This window comes from Hippocampus guttulatus, chromosome 10 (assembly GCF_054856545.1).
Source record: "Hippocampus guttulatus isolate MCC_2025c chromosome 10, RoL_Hgut_1.0, whole genome shotgun sequence".
NCBI lineage: Eukaryota > Metazoa > Chordata > Actinopteri > Syngnathiformes > Syngnathidae > Hippocampus > Hippocampus guttulatus.
The window spans coordinates 12,819,191-12,835,008 of NC_141270.1; the positions used below are offsets into that span (position 1 = coordinate 12,819,191).

At 45.4% G+C, this 15,818-nt stretch overlaps 1 protein-coding gene across 2 annotated transcripts in view; it reads left to right on the forward strand.

The window, feature by feature from the left end:
* The window catches only part of jag1b (jagged canonical Notch ligand 1b), a 30,930-nt gene extending 15,773 nt beyond the window's left edge, over window positions 1–15,157 (forward strand). For both annotated transcript variants that reach the window (XM_086121658.1, XM_086121659.1), the window contains 19 exons: window positions 625–738; window positions 1,114–1,227; window positions 1,340–1,453; window positions 1,848–1,894; window positions 2,528–2,701; window positions 3,078–3,228; window positions 5,016–5,180; window positions 5,288–5,401; window positions 5,491–5,604; window positions 5,793–5,906; window positions 6,294–6,410; window positions 9,157–9,184; window positions 10,029–10,114; window positions 10,687–10,800; window positions 10,891–11,000; window positions 11,818–12,057; window positions 12,432–12,572; window positions 12,716–12,857; window positions 13,254–15,157. In XM_086121658.1, the coding sequence (XP_085977784.1) occupies window positions 625–738; window positions 1,114–1,227; window positions 1,340–1,453; window positions 1,848–1,894; window positions 2,528–2,701; window positions 3,078–3,228; window positions 5,016–5,180; window positions 5,288–5,401; window positions 5,491–5,604; window positions 5,793–5,906; window positions 6,294–6,410; window positions 9,157–9,184; window positions 10,029–10,114; window positions 10,687–10,800; window positions 10,891–11,000; window positions 11,818–12,057; window positions 12,432–12,572; window positions 12,716–12,857; window positions 13,254–13,732 (2,678 nt within the window). In that variant the 3' untranslated portion in view covers window positions 13,733–15,157. The remainder of the gene's footprint in view (window positions 1–624; window positions 739–1,113; window positions 1,228–1,339; window positions 1,454–1,847; window positions 1,895–2,527; window positions 2,702–3,077; window positions 3,229–5,015; window positions 5,181–5,287; window positions 5,402–5,490; window positions 5,605–5,792; window positions 5,907–6,293; window positions 6,411–9,156; window positions 9,185–10,028; window positions 10,115–10,686; window positions 10,801–10,890; window positions 11,001–11,817; window positions 12,058–12,431; window positions 12,573–12,715; window positions 12,858–13,253) is intronic.
* The last annotated feature ends 661 nt before the right edge of the window (window positions 15,158–15,818 follow it).

Here is a 15,818-nt window from a genome sequence, read left to right on the forward strand (position 1 = left end):
GTCAGGAAACGGTGCCCTCCGCGGCCGGAGGTGTGCAGCGGAGGAGGCGCTGTCGACATGTTGGAGCAGAGAGGATGTCCTCTTCCCTCCTCGTCCACTGATCAGCTTGATTGCCTCGCCTTCCCCTGAGTAAATCATTCATTTGAGATTCTTGCTCATCCCAAACTAGCTCATAATGAAGTAACTCGGGCAGATGCCCCCCCCCCCCAACCCCACTTTATTTTCCCCTCCACTCTCCCACAACCCCCACACCCTCCGCTTTGTTCTCCCTCCTACTCAGGAAATGATTGGCGGCCAGTCATTGCGAAGTCACAGTGCGCTGGTCAGGTTAATTTAGCATGAAAGATGATTTCCTGGCAGTGACCCCCCCCCCCCCCAAGTCGGGCGGTTAATGAGTGTGAGATTTGCAGCGAGAGTTTGTGATTAGTGAAGGTGTTGTTAGACAGGAGAGTCACTGGCAAGAACTATGCAGATGGTTTCCCGTCTGATGTTTTGAATTGCATGGTCCCATTCAAAGAGATGTAATTATAGAAAAGAAAAGCTAAATTGGAGGTAGGGCGGAATGAGTCACACAGGTGTATTTCGCTCGTGTGAGAATGTATAACCTGTTCTTTTGCTTTCTAGCGGAGCATGCCTGTTTGTCCAATCCCTGCTCAAATGGCGGAAGATGCTCAGAAACCAGTCACGGTTATGAATGTTTTTGTGTACCAGGCTGGAGCGGCCCTTCCTGCACTCTCAGTGAGTACAACTTGCACTTGTAGCACTCATAAAATAATATGATACATAGCCAGAGATATTGGGAATCGTTGCACATAAAGCATGTGAAATTGGGGGAAAAAATCTCAAGCGGATCTCCCAAATTTGTCGGTATAATGACTTCCACTCTCTTGGGAAGAGTGTGACGGATTGCCCATTGTTGAGATTAGAGGTCACTGATGTTGAACGTGAGGGCCAGGATCACAATATCTTTTGTACAGTAGTTGACAACGTAGCTTTGCAAAATGGATTACGATTCAGGCGGGACTTGTGATAAACTCTGATTTGGTTTGTGCCAAGACTTTGGTTCAAGTAGTCTCCCTTGTTATATAACTTGGCTGGACTTCTCCCATGCAGACATTGATGACTGCTCTCCAAACCCTTGTAATCACGGAGGGACCTGCCAAGATCTGGTCAACAGCTACAAGTGTCTTTGTCCCTCTCAGTGGACCGGGAAGACATGTTTGATAGGTGAGCCTCCCCCCTGAACTCTTTTACTTGACTGTTCCACGACATTGCTTTCAACGGCACATGCACATACCAACCCAACGTCCTCTTTCTCCCCTCCCCAACCCCTCATTAGATGCCAACGAATGTGACGCCAAGCCCTGCTTGAATGCCAACTCGTGCCGCAATCTGATTGGCGGCTACTTCTGCGAATGCATCCCTGGTTGGACGGGGCAGAACTGTGACATCAGTAAGTTGACAGCTGTCAGCTGCAGCTGTGGACCCCGCCGACAGCCATGCCTTTTTTTTTTTTTTTTCTCGTTCGGGTCTTGCCACAGTGGCTGTGGACATCTCCTGCCTTGTTCTAATAAAAAAGCAAAACAGCAACACAAATGGATTGGTCCTTGCAGCCGAAAAGAAGCTGTGGTATCACTCTCGGGCCCTTCTGTGGTTCTAAATCAATCCCAGAACTAGTTTCGCTTGGCTACAGAACCAGATTGCTCAACACTCTGTGCTCTCTGCGCCGGTTCTGCGGCCACGTTGCACTTCCTCACCCCAACCATTCCACAGTATCCTGAACTCCTTTTCACTTCATTCAACGATGGTCGATTTAACTCTGCAAATGTTGTCGTTTTCCCACATAGATGTCAACGATTGCATGGACCAGTGCCAAAACGGGGGAATCTGCAAGGTAAGTGGAAAAAAACCCCCATCTTGAGAGTTGCCATCTTGATCATTAAACTTTCTAATAACTCAATATGAAAGTGTTAGAAAGTGTTTACACCCCCCAGTTCTAGGCGGGTTTGCTTATGGGCAATTCATCAGAGATTCGAAACCGAGACTGGTCTCTAAAATCCGTTAGTCTTTTTTTTTTTTTTTTTTTTTTAGTGTACGTGTGTCAAACACATTTTTGTGTGGCCCACCAATGGTGAAGTGATTTGTTCCTTTAATGTCGAAGAAAATTTGTGTATAGAGATCCAATCACTCACCCTCTACAAATATTTTCTCATTCATTTTTTTTCCCCACTGTCAAATCCCTCATTTACTTTAGCTAAACAATAGTCATCGTATTGCTAGTGACTTCTGTTCAAAATGTAAATACTTTAATATACTGTATATATACAGTATATAATATGTATATATATATATATACACACACACATATGTACAGTACATATAGGCAGACCTATGGAATCTGATTTTCACAGTCATAAGCGATCTCTGCAGAAGAACCATCTGACTCTCCGTCTTCTCAATTCAAACTCATGAATTCAGCCTGACAAAGTACTCAAAGCTGGCGTTCGTGGATTGTTTCTTCAAACAGGACTTGGTGAATGGCTATCGCTGTGTGTGTCCCCCCGGCTTCGCCGGCGATCACTGCGAGCGGGACATCGACGAGTGCTCAAGCTCGCCGTGTCTGAATGGCGGTCGCTGCCAGGACGATGTTAACGGCTTCCAGTGTCTTTGTCTGGCCAGATTTTCGGGGAATCTCTGCCAGGTAAGACAGCCGACATCATCCTTGTTCGCACGTTGTCCGCCAGCGTCACGGTATCTTCCCACCCTCCTACATTGCTGCCCTGCGGTCTTTTATTTTGTTTGTTGTTGTTGTTGTTTTTTTTTTTTTTTCCCCCCAAGGGAATGCTTTGTTGAAGCTTCCCCTGGCTTAAGTGGGATGCATTCCTCAGTGCTGAAGCCCAGACTCTGAGGACGTCTCCTATGACTCTGGCTTGTTTTTCCCCCTTCCTTCCATGTACTTTGAGTGTGTATTGTTTCCTGGCACAGCCTGTAGGGAGGATGCTGCGGCTTTTTGCTCTGTTTAGTGTTGCCGAAACTATGTCAGCTATCAGCTTTATTCGATGCTTTTCCCGCCCCAGCTGGATATCGATTACTGCTCACCCAACTCGTGTCAAAATGAAGCACCCTGCTTCAACCTGGCCACAGACTACTACTGCGCCTGCCCGGAGGACTATGAGGGCAAGAACTGCTCTCACCTCAAAGACCACTGTCGCACCACCACATGTAAAGGTACGTCCTCTGGCCTCGACCAAACCACAAGCCATTACTCCTTTTTTTCCAGGAATTTCCTGTAAAAGGATACACACTTTTATATACGCTAGATAAATGAAGATTGGAGCACTTGAGCTAAATTCTTCCCACGAGTGCGATACCTGTTTTTTTGAGTTCCTGTGCTCAATTTTCTTGGCCAAGGTGAGCGCACTCCACTCCCACCTCCATCTCCTCTGCAAATCTTTTCCGTTGATTCCCCTCGGAGTCCCTGAAAATCTGGCAAAGGCCACATCGTACAATGTGTGTTCCTGGGAATGACTTGGTGGGCGACTATTTCTTTTTCCTCCTCAATGAATCTGCACATTGTGTGCGCATGTGTGTGTCTAATTGAGTGAGGGGACCAACCACCGAGTCCGATACAAGACGGTGAGATTCTTTCTGCTCTTGGCAAGAATTAAGTGATTACAGGGGAGCACATTCAGCCCGCTTGCCTAACCTGATCAGACAAGGGGAAAAGAAAGGATTTCAGTGCAGAGTGGCCCGGATCACTGTGAAATTGTTTATGATAGCATAACGATTTATTGGTCTTTTTCATTCCCCTGTTTCCTTTGCACATTAAGTGCAAGGAGACCGGATCAGAAAGAGACTTGTAAATTAACACTATTGTCCACACAGAGTCCTTCATACCTCAGTGCAGTCATGGAATTATTTTCCAATTGGTCCCACACAGCTGGAGACTTGGAATTGACCAAAATGGCTGGATCAGAGATGGAGGGAGGCATCATTTTTCATCAGAGCTACGTGCATGTCGGTTTTTTGACTGAGCCCAGGGTACATGACAGCAAAATAATTATTCTCTGCTCAATGCATGTATGAAAGAGTTAGCCTTCAACAACAAAGGGATAGAATTATCAAAACATAACCACATCCGATGATTTTCTTTCCCCCCCCAGCGCAAAGGGCTCTTCTGAATAAATATTACTATTCAAGGACCACACAAAAATCACCTCCCTCAAAATTTTAATAAGATTCAGGCGACATGTTTGTCCTGCATGTCATTCAAATCCACAAAGTATTAGGCCTACTCAAATTGTAGTATAAGAGAGCATAAGACCCGATGCAAGCACAACGACGTGCTGTCTTCCGTCTAGAGGTGAATGGTGATATTACAATTGAAAACCATGTAGTGGAACCCCACTACTTGCGGGGGATCGGGGCGGGCCAGGTCGTGAAGAGCAAAAATCTACGTATAGTTGACACCCATTGAAATGCAATGGAATGATCATTTATGCACTGTATGTATTACGCGTTTTATGGATGTATGTGTCTTTTGTAAACCCCCACATTCTTAAAAAAAAAAAAAAAATACAGAGAAACCTATAATTTGCATTTTCCATGAAAAATGGGCGTTGGCTTCCCCGAAACAAACAAAATGTTTTAAATATCGCAAAATCACGTGCGAATTAGACATAACAGGATAAGCGTACACGTGATAGTATCTGTGGGTGGTGAACCACAAGTATGCAGGAGTTCGCTGTAGTTGGCGGAGCTTTTTCATAACGCAGCCAAAACACACACACACACACACACACCTGCACGTTTTTTTCCCCAAAACATTTATTTTTCTTAAATTAATCAAGAAACGAAGGGTATCATCTATCTCCTGATTGATTGATCAATTTGACAATCTCAACATGTTCTTTTTTTTTTTTTTTACGCAATCCTGTAATGCGATGCTTGGTGTGGAGCTGTAAGCCATCCTTTTCATGTTGCTTTCAGCTGTTTGTGCCTTCCTCTGTGTGCAGTGATTGACAGCTGCACGGTTGCGGTGGCATCCAACAGTACACCGGGAGGAGAGCGCTACATTTCGTCCAATGTATGCGGACCTCATGGCCGGTGCCGGAGCCAAGCCGGCGGCCAGTTCAGCTGCGAATGTCAAGAAGGCTTCAGAGGAACTTACTGCCATGAGAGTAAGAAATGACTGGTCATGCAAATGAAATGAATATGTCGGGCAATGTCAGCTAAAATTCCAAATTGTCTTTTGTTTGTTTTTGTTTTTTTCTCTTCTGAATGTAAGATATCAACGACTGTGAGAGCAGCCCATGTCGCAACGGTGGCACCTGCATTGACAAAGTTAGCGTGTACCAGTGTATCTGTGCTGACGGCTGGGAAGGTGACCACTGCGAAATCAGTGAGTCCAGAACTGCAACATCAAAGACCGTTTAACGATGCTTTGGCGGCGCACCGCATTAATTCCATCCGTCTCCCACGCGGCACCAGACATTGACGACTGCAGCACTAATCCCTGTCATAATGGCGGAACGTGTCGGGACCTGGTGACTGATTTCTTCTGCGAGTGCAAGAATGGCTGGAAGGGGAAAACGTGCCACTCCCGTAAGATAATGCCCTCCTGTTTTTTTTTTTTTTGGTTGTTTTCCCCTCACTTTACCTCCGTGTAGTCTGCCTGTGTAAGCTTGTGGCGTATGCCTGTGATGATGTCTGCCTAAGTGCTCAGTCTAAAATACCGTCGGTTTGGTGTTGTGCACCTGCAAACTAAGCATTTTTTTTCATGCTCCCTCAAGGCGAAAGTCAGTGCGACGAAGCCACTTGCAACAATGGAGGCACATGCCACGATGAGGGCAACACGTTCCAGTGCAAATGCTCGCCCGGGTGGGAAGGGACAACGTGCAACATTGGTGAGTCTCACGTTCACAGCGGTCGAAGTGAAAATTCTTCAGCGGTATAGGTCTGTCTTGTCTCGCACACTAGTCAGATCCAAGAGCAGATTTTAGCCCTTGGCTATGTCAACGCTCTCTCTTGTCTCTGCCCTCCTAGGAGCACTGACAGACAGATGCTTAAATACCCCCATTGTCATGACAATACCCTCCAATGTTTTGGAATGCACACTTCTTCCCCTAGGAAGGCATCCCCGGTCAAAATAGTACAAAACAATAGCAATGCGCTGTGATGTTGAAGTCAGAATGGAGTACCCCGCGTAACTTAAAGAGAGCAGATTGCTCCTCTGATAAGCATCTGAGTACTCCCAGACATAACTATATGCTTAATTGTTTGTTTTCCCTCAGCTAAGAACTCAAGTTGTCTTCCAAACCCTTGTGAGAATGGAGGTACCTGCGTGGTGATGGGGGAATCGTTTTCATGCGTCTGCAAAGAGGGCTGGGAAGGTCCCACGTGCACCCAAAGTAAGTCAATGTTTTTGCTGTTTAATCAGTGAATAGAATGCAGGTATTATCGATGAATTATTTTACTCACATTTATGCAATCAAAGTTGTTTCGGCGGCCGAGCAGTTGGTCCAACAAAAAGCAAAACCAGCAAACTGCAAAAGGCGACAACAACAAAAAGACAAAAAGGGAGGGAGGGGGACTGAGAAAAATATAAAAGATAAAATTAAACAAATGAAAGAAAGGAAAGACGAAACCAAGAAAAATTGCGTGTGCGGATGTTTTCGACAGCCTTTACTCAATGCTTTGTTGGTGCGCCTTTGGCAGTCGTGAAAGTATTTTTGAATATGACATTACAAGCTGGGCACACCTATGTTTGGGCAGTTTCGATCGTTGCTCTTTGTGTAGCACCTTTCAAGCTCCATCGGGTGAGATGGGGAACTTTGGTGCAAACATTTTCAGATCTCTCCTGAGATGTTCACTCACATTCAAGTTTTGCCTCGAGCTGGGCCACGCAAGGACATTGGCAGGACCTTAAATTACGCCTTTTGAGAGCTCGGCTGTGTGTTCGGATCATTGTCCTGCTGAAAGATGATTTGATTTGGTCACCCCAGTCCAAGGTTCTCTTTCCCTCACTCCTCAGTAGATTACTAGTTCCCTACCACTGGAAAAAATTGCCCACAGCATGATGCTGCTACCGCCGTGCTTCACTGTCGGGGTGGTATCGGCCAGGTGATGAGCGGTGTCTTGTTTCCTCTGAGCCCGACATCTAGCATTCATACCACAGAGTGCTCTCTTTGTCTGATCAGAGCAGAGAATTTGATCTCTCAATGTCTGCCGATGCCTTTGGGCGAGCGAGCATCAGGCGAGCTGCGTGAGCCTTTTACGAAGGAAGTGGCTTGGGTCGGGCCACCCGAGCATACAGGCCTGACTGGTGGATTGCTGCGGAGGTGGCTGTCCTTTTGGAAGCTTCTCTTCTTTCCACAGAGGAATGCTGGAGCTCTGATAGAGTGACCATTAGATTCTGGGTCACCTCCCCGACTAAGGTCCTTCTTTCGCGATCTCTCGGTTCAGCCAGCAGAAGGAAGAGTGATTTAAAATTTGCAGCCCGCTGTGCTCATCGGGACCTTTTCAACAGTAGAATGTCTTTCTGTGGCCTTCCTCAGAACTATGGCTCGAAACAATCCTGTCCCTGAGATCTATAGATATTGCTTTTATGGTCATGCTTTGTCAACTGTGGAGCCTGCGTATAGTCCAGAGTTCTAATAGTTTGGGATTTTTCATTATGGTTAGTTTTAATTTCGTTGAGAGGAAAAATATACGGTGTGCGTATATATATCTAATGTATATTATTCATTCAAAAATGCTTTGTGTGTGTGTGTGGGGTGGGGGGGTCATTTGTGAAAAGAGAAAAAGAAAAAAAAGTCACTATTGTATGACTGCATGATAAAGTGAATTGCAACTCTCAAACAAATGTTTGACCTTTATACTTATGTACAGATGTACGTCAATACCAAAATAACTAAGTTTAAAGTGAACCCAAAACGCTCATGTATGATATTAGAGACAAAAATGAAAACATTTTTGCAATGATTATAGTTGGTTTTATAAACTGAAGAGGTAGTTTTAGTTTTCATTTTTTGAAAAGCACGTTCAATTTTAATTCATGTATGATGTGAACGAAAGTGTTTCTTCAATTTTAGTTTTAGCTATTAGATTAGTTTTCTTCAACTATAAGTGATTTAGACAGTTATATGCCTTTTCAAATCATGCCCCCGCTCAGTTGAATTTGCGGCAAGTGGAGTCCATTTAAGATGAATGATGTGATTTCTTCTTTTTTTTCTTCTTTTTTTTTAATGCATTTGCACAAAATTCAAGTTTTTATTATGGTGTGTATAGAATTTCGGAGCAAAGTGACTTAACAAGTGAAACTAGATTTTCCATATTAAACTGAAATAGATTAATTGATTCTGGTTCGAATCTGGATGAAATTTGTCTTGCCCAGCTTCTGACCTCGTAAATCAAATATCAAATTAATTGAAATGAACAGGAATAAAGCGATAACTGTTAAATTTTTCGGATCTATAATTGGGATGTTGTGGAGGTTTTTTTGTTTGTTTTTTTGACGTCGTCATGAGTGTTTGAACTTTGAGCAAAATTCAATGGGAATCACGTCAATCCGAAAAATCCGGGTTGTAATAATGTGGAATTGGCATGCAAAACACCTGCATGGAGAAACCCAAAGAGCTGTACGTTGTTTATGGCGTTTATGTCAATAAAAAACATGGCTGCTGCCGGCCATGAGACTAGAAAGAGGAAGGAGAGAAAAGAGCTCAACCTTCGGAAAGTGGAGACAGATGTTTCTCCCCCTTGTCCAAATCACCCCCCCCCCCTTCTTCTTGTTGCATTCCTGTCCAAACAGTGACATGTCTGCTTGTTCTGCAGCCCTGCTCTCTTTCACCGGCCGCCCTGCCCCTCAGCTCATGCACTCCAAAACAGAAATTCCCCGACATTTGAGGAAAAAAAACAAAAGGAGGCGGGGGAGAGTGCGGTTGTGAATCTGGGTGTGTGGAGTTGTTGTGGTGATGGTGGTGGAAGGGAGGAGTGAGCCCGACACTGTGTGGTTAATAAGACGAAACCATTGGGCGGTGTAGGAGCCCGGACGTGCTCTTTGCCATTATGTGTACCAAACACCCTCACGCGGGCAAAAGAACAACAAAAATAAAACCCGCATATGCGCTCATTACGTTTTGCTCTCTCTTTCAGACACCAACGACTGCAGTCCACACCCATGGTAAGTTGAAGCTGGATGCAGATCAAAGTGTACAGTAATACTCAAAATTGCTCGTAGGTGTGAACGGGTGGAGCTTAACACAACGGTTACTGCACGTGCTGTCGATAGCGTCAGTCACAAATGTTAGCGCAGGGGTGTCAAACTCATTTTTGTCGCGGGCCACTTTGGAGTTACGTCTTCCCTCGGAGGGCCAGTGTAACCAAATAAATGTTTAATCAACACATCGTATTGTTACTTGTACACCAAAAAATGATGGCTCACTAGTTTTGAAATCAGTCAGATATTTGTTCAATTATTGCTCAAATGAGTAAAAACGGCAACAAAATGAATCCAAAATGTCACTGTTATGTATGACAATTTGCGATTTAAGCAAGGATCATGGAAGTTGACACGGATGATTTGCTTTCGCGGGCCACATAAAATGACATGGTGGGCCAGATCTGGTCCCCGGGCCTTGACTTTGACACCTGTGCATTAGCGGATGATGCCAGGTGGAAGGTACATTGTGGTCAACTGCGCACACCATTCTTTCGTTCAAGTACCATACACCGACTGGCACCATTTATGACTAGTTGCATCGAATGAAACCCAGTGCAGTTGTTGTTAATCAAATATCATGCATGTATGATGTGTACCTCTCCGACTGTAAAAGACAACCAAACATTTTCCTTGTTGTAACTGGTCAATTGTAAAAGCTTATATTAGGGTAATATAACCACAGTTTGGGCCTTGAACTGCACTAAAAACCCTTGTAATGACTTGTTTAACATCGGGAAAAGAGGAAAATGGTGTGTGTGTGTAAAAAAATAAAACAAAACAAAAAAAACTTCCTCTCCTTTTCCAGCTACAACAGTGGAACCTGCGTTGACGGAGACAACTGGTACCGCTGCGAGTGCGCCCCGGGCTTTGCAGGTCCAGACTGTCGGATCAGTGAGTATTAAGTTCCGCATCCACCCACCTCGCCAGTGTCGCTGGCCCCTGATCCGCGTTTGAGCTGTCACGTCGAGCGCAGGCGGTCGGCGGGCCCACTCGAAACGGCGGGTCTCGCCAGCCAATTATCTGGGCGTTGGACTACGGGCTAGGCCGAGCCATTTCAGTGTCACTCCTCCAGGCCCCACTGCTGTCCCCAGGGGAAAGCGGCTTAGTGTGCCAACAGCTAATCAGCCATGCTCTCTGACACTGATTACACAGATTGTTTTCCCTCTTAAAAGCTTTCAGATGGCCACATTCTTTCCCATTGCGAACCCTTTGTTCCGTTAAGTCCAGCCTGTAACTCCTGCATACTTGCGAGTGATGCTGCTTTTAAAGTCGAATAAGGTGGGGGGGCTCGGAGCCCAGTTAATGCAATTTTATTTTTTTTAATTAACTATTGTGTTGTGCTGTTTAAATGCCACACGGCCTCAGTGAACTTCGCCAGAGAATAGTTGTTTGCTGACCGATTACACCCAGTGTTTGCATTCTTTATTTTGCTAAGTAGCCTTTTCTTTTTTTCCTTGCTGCAGATATCAACGAATGCCAGTCCTCCCCATGCTCCTTTGGCTCGACCTGCGTCGATGAAATTAATGGCTACCGATGTCTGTGCCCGAGCGACAAAAGTGGGTCGCACTGTCAAGAAGGTACTTTCTTCCTTCAAAATAACAGACTCATCATTCAAATCTGCGCTGCATCCGTGCCACATTTTTATTCTGCCCTTTGTTTCATCGCAGTGTCAAGAAAAGCCTGCTCAGTTAATGGGCACGTGATCTCAGATGGGGTCAAATGGGATGAAGACTGCAACACTTGCCACTGTTCCAACGGGAAAGTCGTATGCACAAAGGTATGTGAGGCACGGACCGCGCGCGTGTCACAGAGTGCGAATGTTGTCTATTGGGAGAACGTGTGCGTGAACAGTGACAGGATTAGAAGCAGACTCAGAGTGGGTGTGAGGCAGCAGAAAAAGATCTTAGGTCGGGCCTCTCACATTCAGTCATGTGGAGCAGCTTCACTCGGCGGTGTCACATTCTCGACTGCGATGATGTCGTTTGTTTTGAAAGGAAACACAATGGCACTGGTCATGTGCCAGTTTCACATCTCCCACCCTCGCACTGGAGGAGGATGAGTCATTTGATAACAGACAAGGCCTGAAGTGGCGTTCTCATTCCCATATAAGCATTTAATGAAACAATGGTGACATTTTCCTCTCAAGAGGAAATACATCATGGGGTGAAAGTCATCTAGAGCGGCCCCCAACCCACCGGTCCGAGGGGGCGGGGGCATAGATAGATATCGGAAAAGATATCTAATTTTCAAAACCTTTTTGTATTTTTTTTTAATTTACGGAGAAAAGCATATACGTCACGATCGGGAATATACTTTATACCCATTGACACTATATTTTTTCAGACCCCCCCCCCCCCCCTTGAACATAGAGAATTTAACGACAATCGATTAACCCTATAAGCAATTATCAAGTTTATAAGTTTACCACTCTTTCCAATATTGATTTTAATGTAACATGAAGCACGCGTAAGGGGAAGTGATGTGGGAGACTGCGTGGAAAGCAAAAAATAAAAAAGGTGACTGTCGCATAACGTTTTGGTCTATACCTAACGTGACTGGAATTGCGTCATCCAGTGTCATTCTATTTTCTACAGATGTGGTGCGGTCCAATGACTTGCCATCTTGGTGCCACAGTTCGAGGCGGGTGTCCTTCAGGCCAGAGCTGCCTCCCCATCAGGGAGGGCCACTGTTTCGTCAAGCCCTGCCTCGGACTAGGGGAGTGCTGGCGCTCCAACCCTCTCCCGCCAATGCCCAAATGTCACCCCAGCTCCAGTTACCAGGACAATAGCTGCGCCAACATCACCTTCACCTTCAACAAGGACATCTTGACGAGAGTGAGTTGGGATCCCTCTTTTGTATTTGGGTCGGGTGAGGGGTGCTTGAAAATTGTTCTGTTAGCGCTGAATTGGATTTTGGGACTCATGCCAATCCACTCAACACACCCACTCACTGAGATTAGTTTCAGGAACCACATGGATTGAAGAGGAACTTGGGCGACTTTGGCCACATGGGATCATCACTCACAAGCATGACAGCAGATAGAGGCTCACACATACTGTAAATGTGTGGTCTCCAATCTCAACCAGCTAGCTCATAATACATACTTGCAAAAACATTTGTCGAGCTCTTCCCTTTTTTCCCCCTTCCACTTCCTGGTGAGCCCTCTGCTTTCTGTTTACATTAACATGTGCCTCATTTTGTTCCCCAGGGTGTGCAGAGCTTGACGGTGGAGAATGTGTGTAACCAACTGAGGCGCTTGTACGTAGTCAAGAATTTCTCCTTGGAGCATTCCGTGTCCATAACCTGTGACCCGTCATTCTCGGCCAGCAACGAGATCCATGTCTGCATCGTGAGTAGCTCCTCCCACTTGTCGTCAAAGTTAAAGCTGAATCGTATTTGATTGACAGCACGCAGCATCTGTGTGCTGTTTTCACATTGAAACCTAATTCTAATTCTTTATTTTTTTTTTTAATCTTTTCTCTGCACATGTAGTCAACAGAAGACCATCGCTTGGACGGGAGCCCCATAAAAGAGATCACCGAACGGATAATCGACCTGGTCAGCAAACGCAATGGGAACAACACCATCATCGCCTCCATCGTGGAGGTGCGCGTACCAAGTCCCAGCAAAACTGGTACGAACCACCAGCAAAAACCGCATGCAAGCCCCTAAGGTTTTTGTCAGGCGTGCACGCACTTGTGTTTAAAATGAAACGGGGCTGCAGCAGCACCACATTCCTGCCGCTTGACTACTAAGTCATGTCAGGTGTAATTGAGTTTGAAAAGTATGTAGTGCAAAATATGGTTGGAAAGCACAGAGCTGCTCGGATTTGCGGCGTTGCGTTGGCCGGGCTCGTAAGACTCCCACATGTCCGCCATTCATCAACAGACTGACAGCTAAGAGAGCCCCCTCCCCCGCTCACGGCTCCGGGGTCAGGTTGCGCTGGCGGGAGCAGTAATACGTTAAAAGCCCCGTTATCCTTTTTCACTTTTGGATCTCTGGCTGACCGTTAAATTTCTTGTGTCTCCAGACTACCTGGTGCCCCTCCTCAGCTCAGTCTTCATTGTCCTCTGGGTCCTCGTGCTCATCTCCCTCTTGCTGTGGTGCATGCGTCGCCGGCGGAAACAGAGCAACCCCGGCGGCGGTGCCGGCACGCCGGCCGCCGGCTCGGAGGACAACACCACCAACAACGTGCGCGAGCAACTCAACCAGATCAAGAACCCCATCGAGAAGCACGTGGGCCTTTCCGTGGCCATCAAAGACTACGAAAACAAGAACTCCATCATTGCCAATATAAGGACAAATCACCCCGAGGGGGACGAGGACGACAAGGAGAGGCACCTCCAGAAGGGCCGCTTTGCCAAACAGCCGGCATACACGCTAGTGGAGCGGGACGAGAAGATCTCCAGCCCCAACTCCACACCCAAGCACCCAAATTGGACTAATAAACAGGACAACAGAGACTTGGAGACGGCAAACAGCATAAACAGAATGGACTACATAGTATAGCGGACAGCTGTGTTGCTGTGCAACCAAGCCTTAAACATCTTCGCACCCCAGTGGTGGGTGAACCAGGGGAGCTTTGGCATGCCTAGTTGGTAAACTGGCATGTCATTCGTAGCCCCGCAGTATTTTCCTATGTTGCCCGTGTTAATTTAAATTTTGACAAAGCTGGCTTACACTGGCAGTGACGGATGCTTTGGTTGGCTGGAAACACAAGGCACTGGTATACATTTCACTGTAGAATGTTAAGTTTACTCCACGACATTTCGGTCCCGCCCCCATCCTCGCCCCTTTCGTCTGTTTTTTTTTTTTTTTTAAATTAGTGGACACATGGAATGGGCTCCTGTTGTAATTGCTGTACAACGACTAAAACAACCCTGTTGCGTTCAGCACTAGAGCTAATCATTTTAGTGGTGTGCTTTTTGAATTCGTTTTTGGAGAAAGTGCCTTTTTCAGCGTTAGACTTCGCCACTGTCGAATGAGGAAAAAAAAATCAACTTTATTTATTTTTATTTTGGGGGGAGGGGGAGGTTTGGAGAGGGGGACTGGGTGGGTTTAATGTCAGCAATTGCTGCCAATATGAAGAATTTATGTGTTGATTTAGAATATGTAGATATGTACATTTTTTTTATTAATCATTGTGTATATTTGATTTATTAATTTAATAATCAAGAGCCTTAAGATATCATTCCTTTTTATTTATATGTTCTGTCTAGTTTGAAGGTTTTGCTAGCTGCGGAGGCTTACCATCATTTCTTTCGATGACTGTTTCCTCCAATGCGTTCTAAGAAGCCAAATGCCAGAATTTCAGAGGCAAATTGTGGGCACTTTTGGCCTCCGGCTTTTTTTTTTTTGTTGTTGTTATTTTTTACACATTTGATATTTCATTCATTTGTTGCCAGGACATTGACTGAAGGCAAGTGTGGATAAATAAAGGCTACTTGATGCGTGGGATGGACAAGGTGGCAGACATATTGCTTGCCATCAGACGGTAAGGGAAGCAAAAATGTCCAAAAGCAGCCAACAAGTTTCACTGTCACATTTCAACGGCTGTCGAGATCCACCAACGTGACGAGGCAGGTCGCGCGACTACGACGAGCGAGGATTCCCATCCGCATGAGTCAGCATGATATCATAAGCTAGACTGTGAGTACTTGAAGAGTAGATTGGCGATGGGAACACTGTGGAACCACATGAAATACACTGCCTCTCTTGACAAAAGTTTTTGTTTGCATCGTTTCTCAGCACAGTTCTTTAATGAGACTCTCAAGACAAACATGTTTATCTCATTTGTTAACCCTGTTGAGATCGTGGCAACATTTTTGACTTGTTTGAACTTGAGAACAATGTGTTGATCTGGCAATATATTTTTGAAAGTTGTATTTATTAAATATTTTGTATGAAAAGAGAATTAAAGATGCCTTTGTTCTAGAGGGTGTGTGATGAGTGTCTCTCGAGGATTTGGGGTTTGAATGCATTCACAGCGCTGGAAAAAAAATGTAGCCAACACTCCCAAAGTTTTCTAAATCAGCATATCGACATATGTGGCAGCCATTCCATCCATTGCAGAAAACCGCAATGTCTCACGCGGACTGTAAAATTTGTTGGAGGATCTCTGACCTGGTGGGATTTTCAGCATTGCTGGAACCGAGCAGAATTCTATTGAACAAAGCCACGTACCAAATTGCCCTGGAGGAAAACAGGCTTCCTATTTTGTCAACGTTCCCTTACTTTGGATTGTTCTCTGAAGCAAGACAACACGCGTAGTCACACAACCAGGTCAGGAGGACCGCCGCATGAAGACTCGGCCCAATCACTTGAATGTGATGAAAACCATCCATCAGTCAAGCTGCTTAAATGTTTGGAACAGGAGTGGCGTAAAGTCGCCCAGCAGCAAGGTGACGGATTCCTTGGGAAAATGCTCAGTTGCGTAAAAGCTGCGGTTGCAAAACAGGGTCGCTCAAGTCTGAACTCTCCTTAAAACATTGGTATGATGTCAGTCTCATATTAACGTTGTGTTTTAATTAAGACTTGAAATGGTGCTGCATCTTATGCCTGTAGTATAAAATATCGAAACCTAAATGGCAAAACC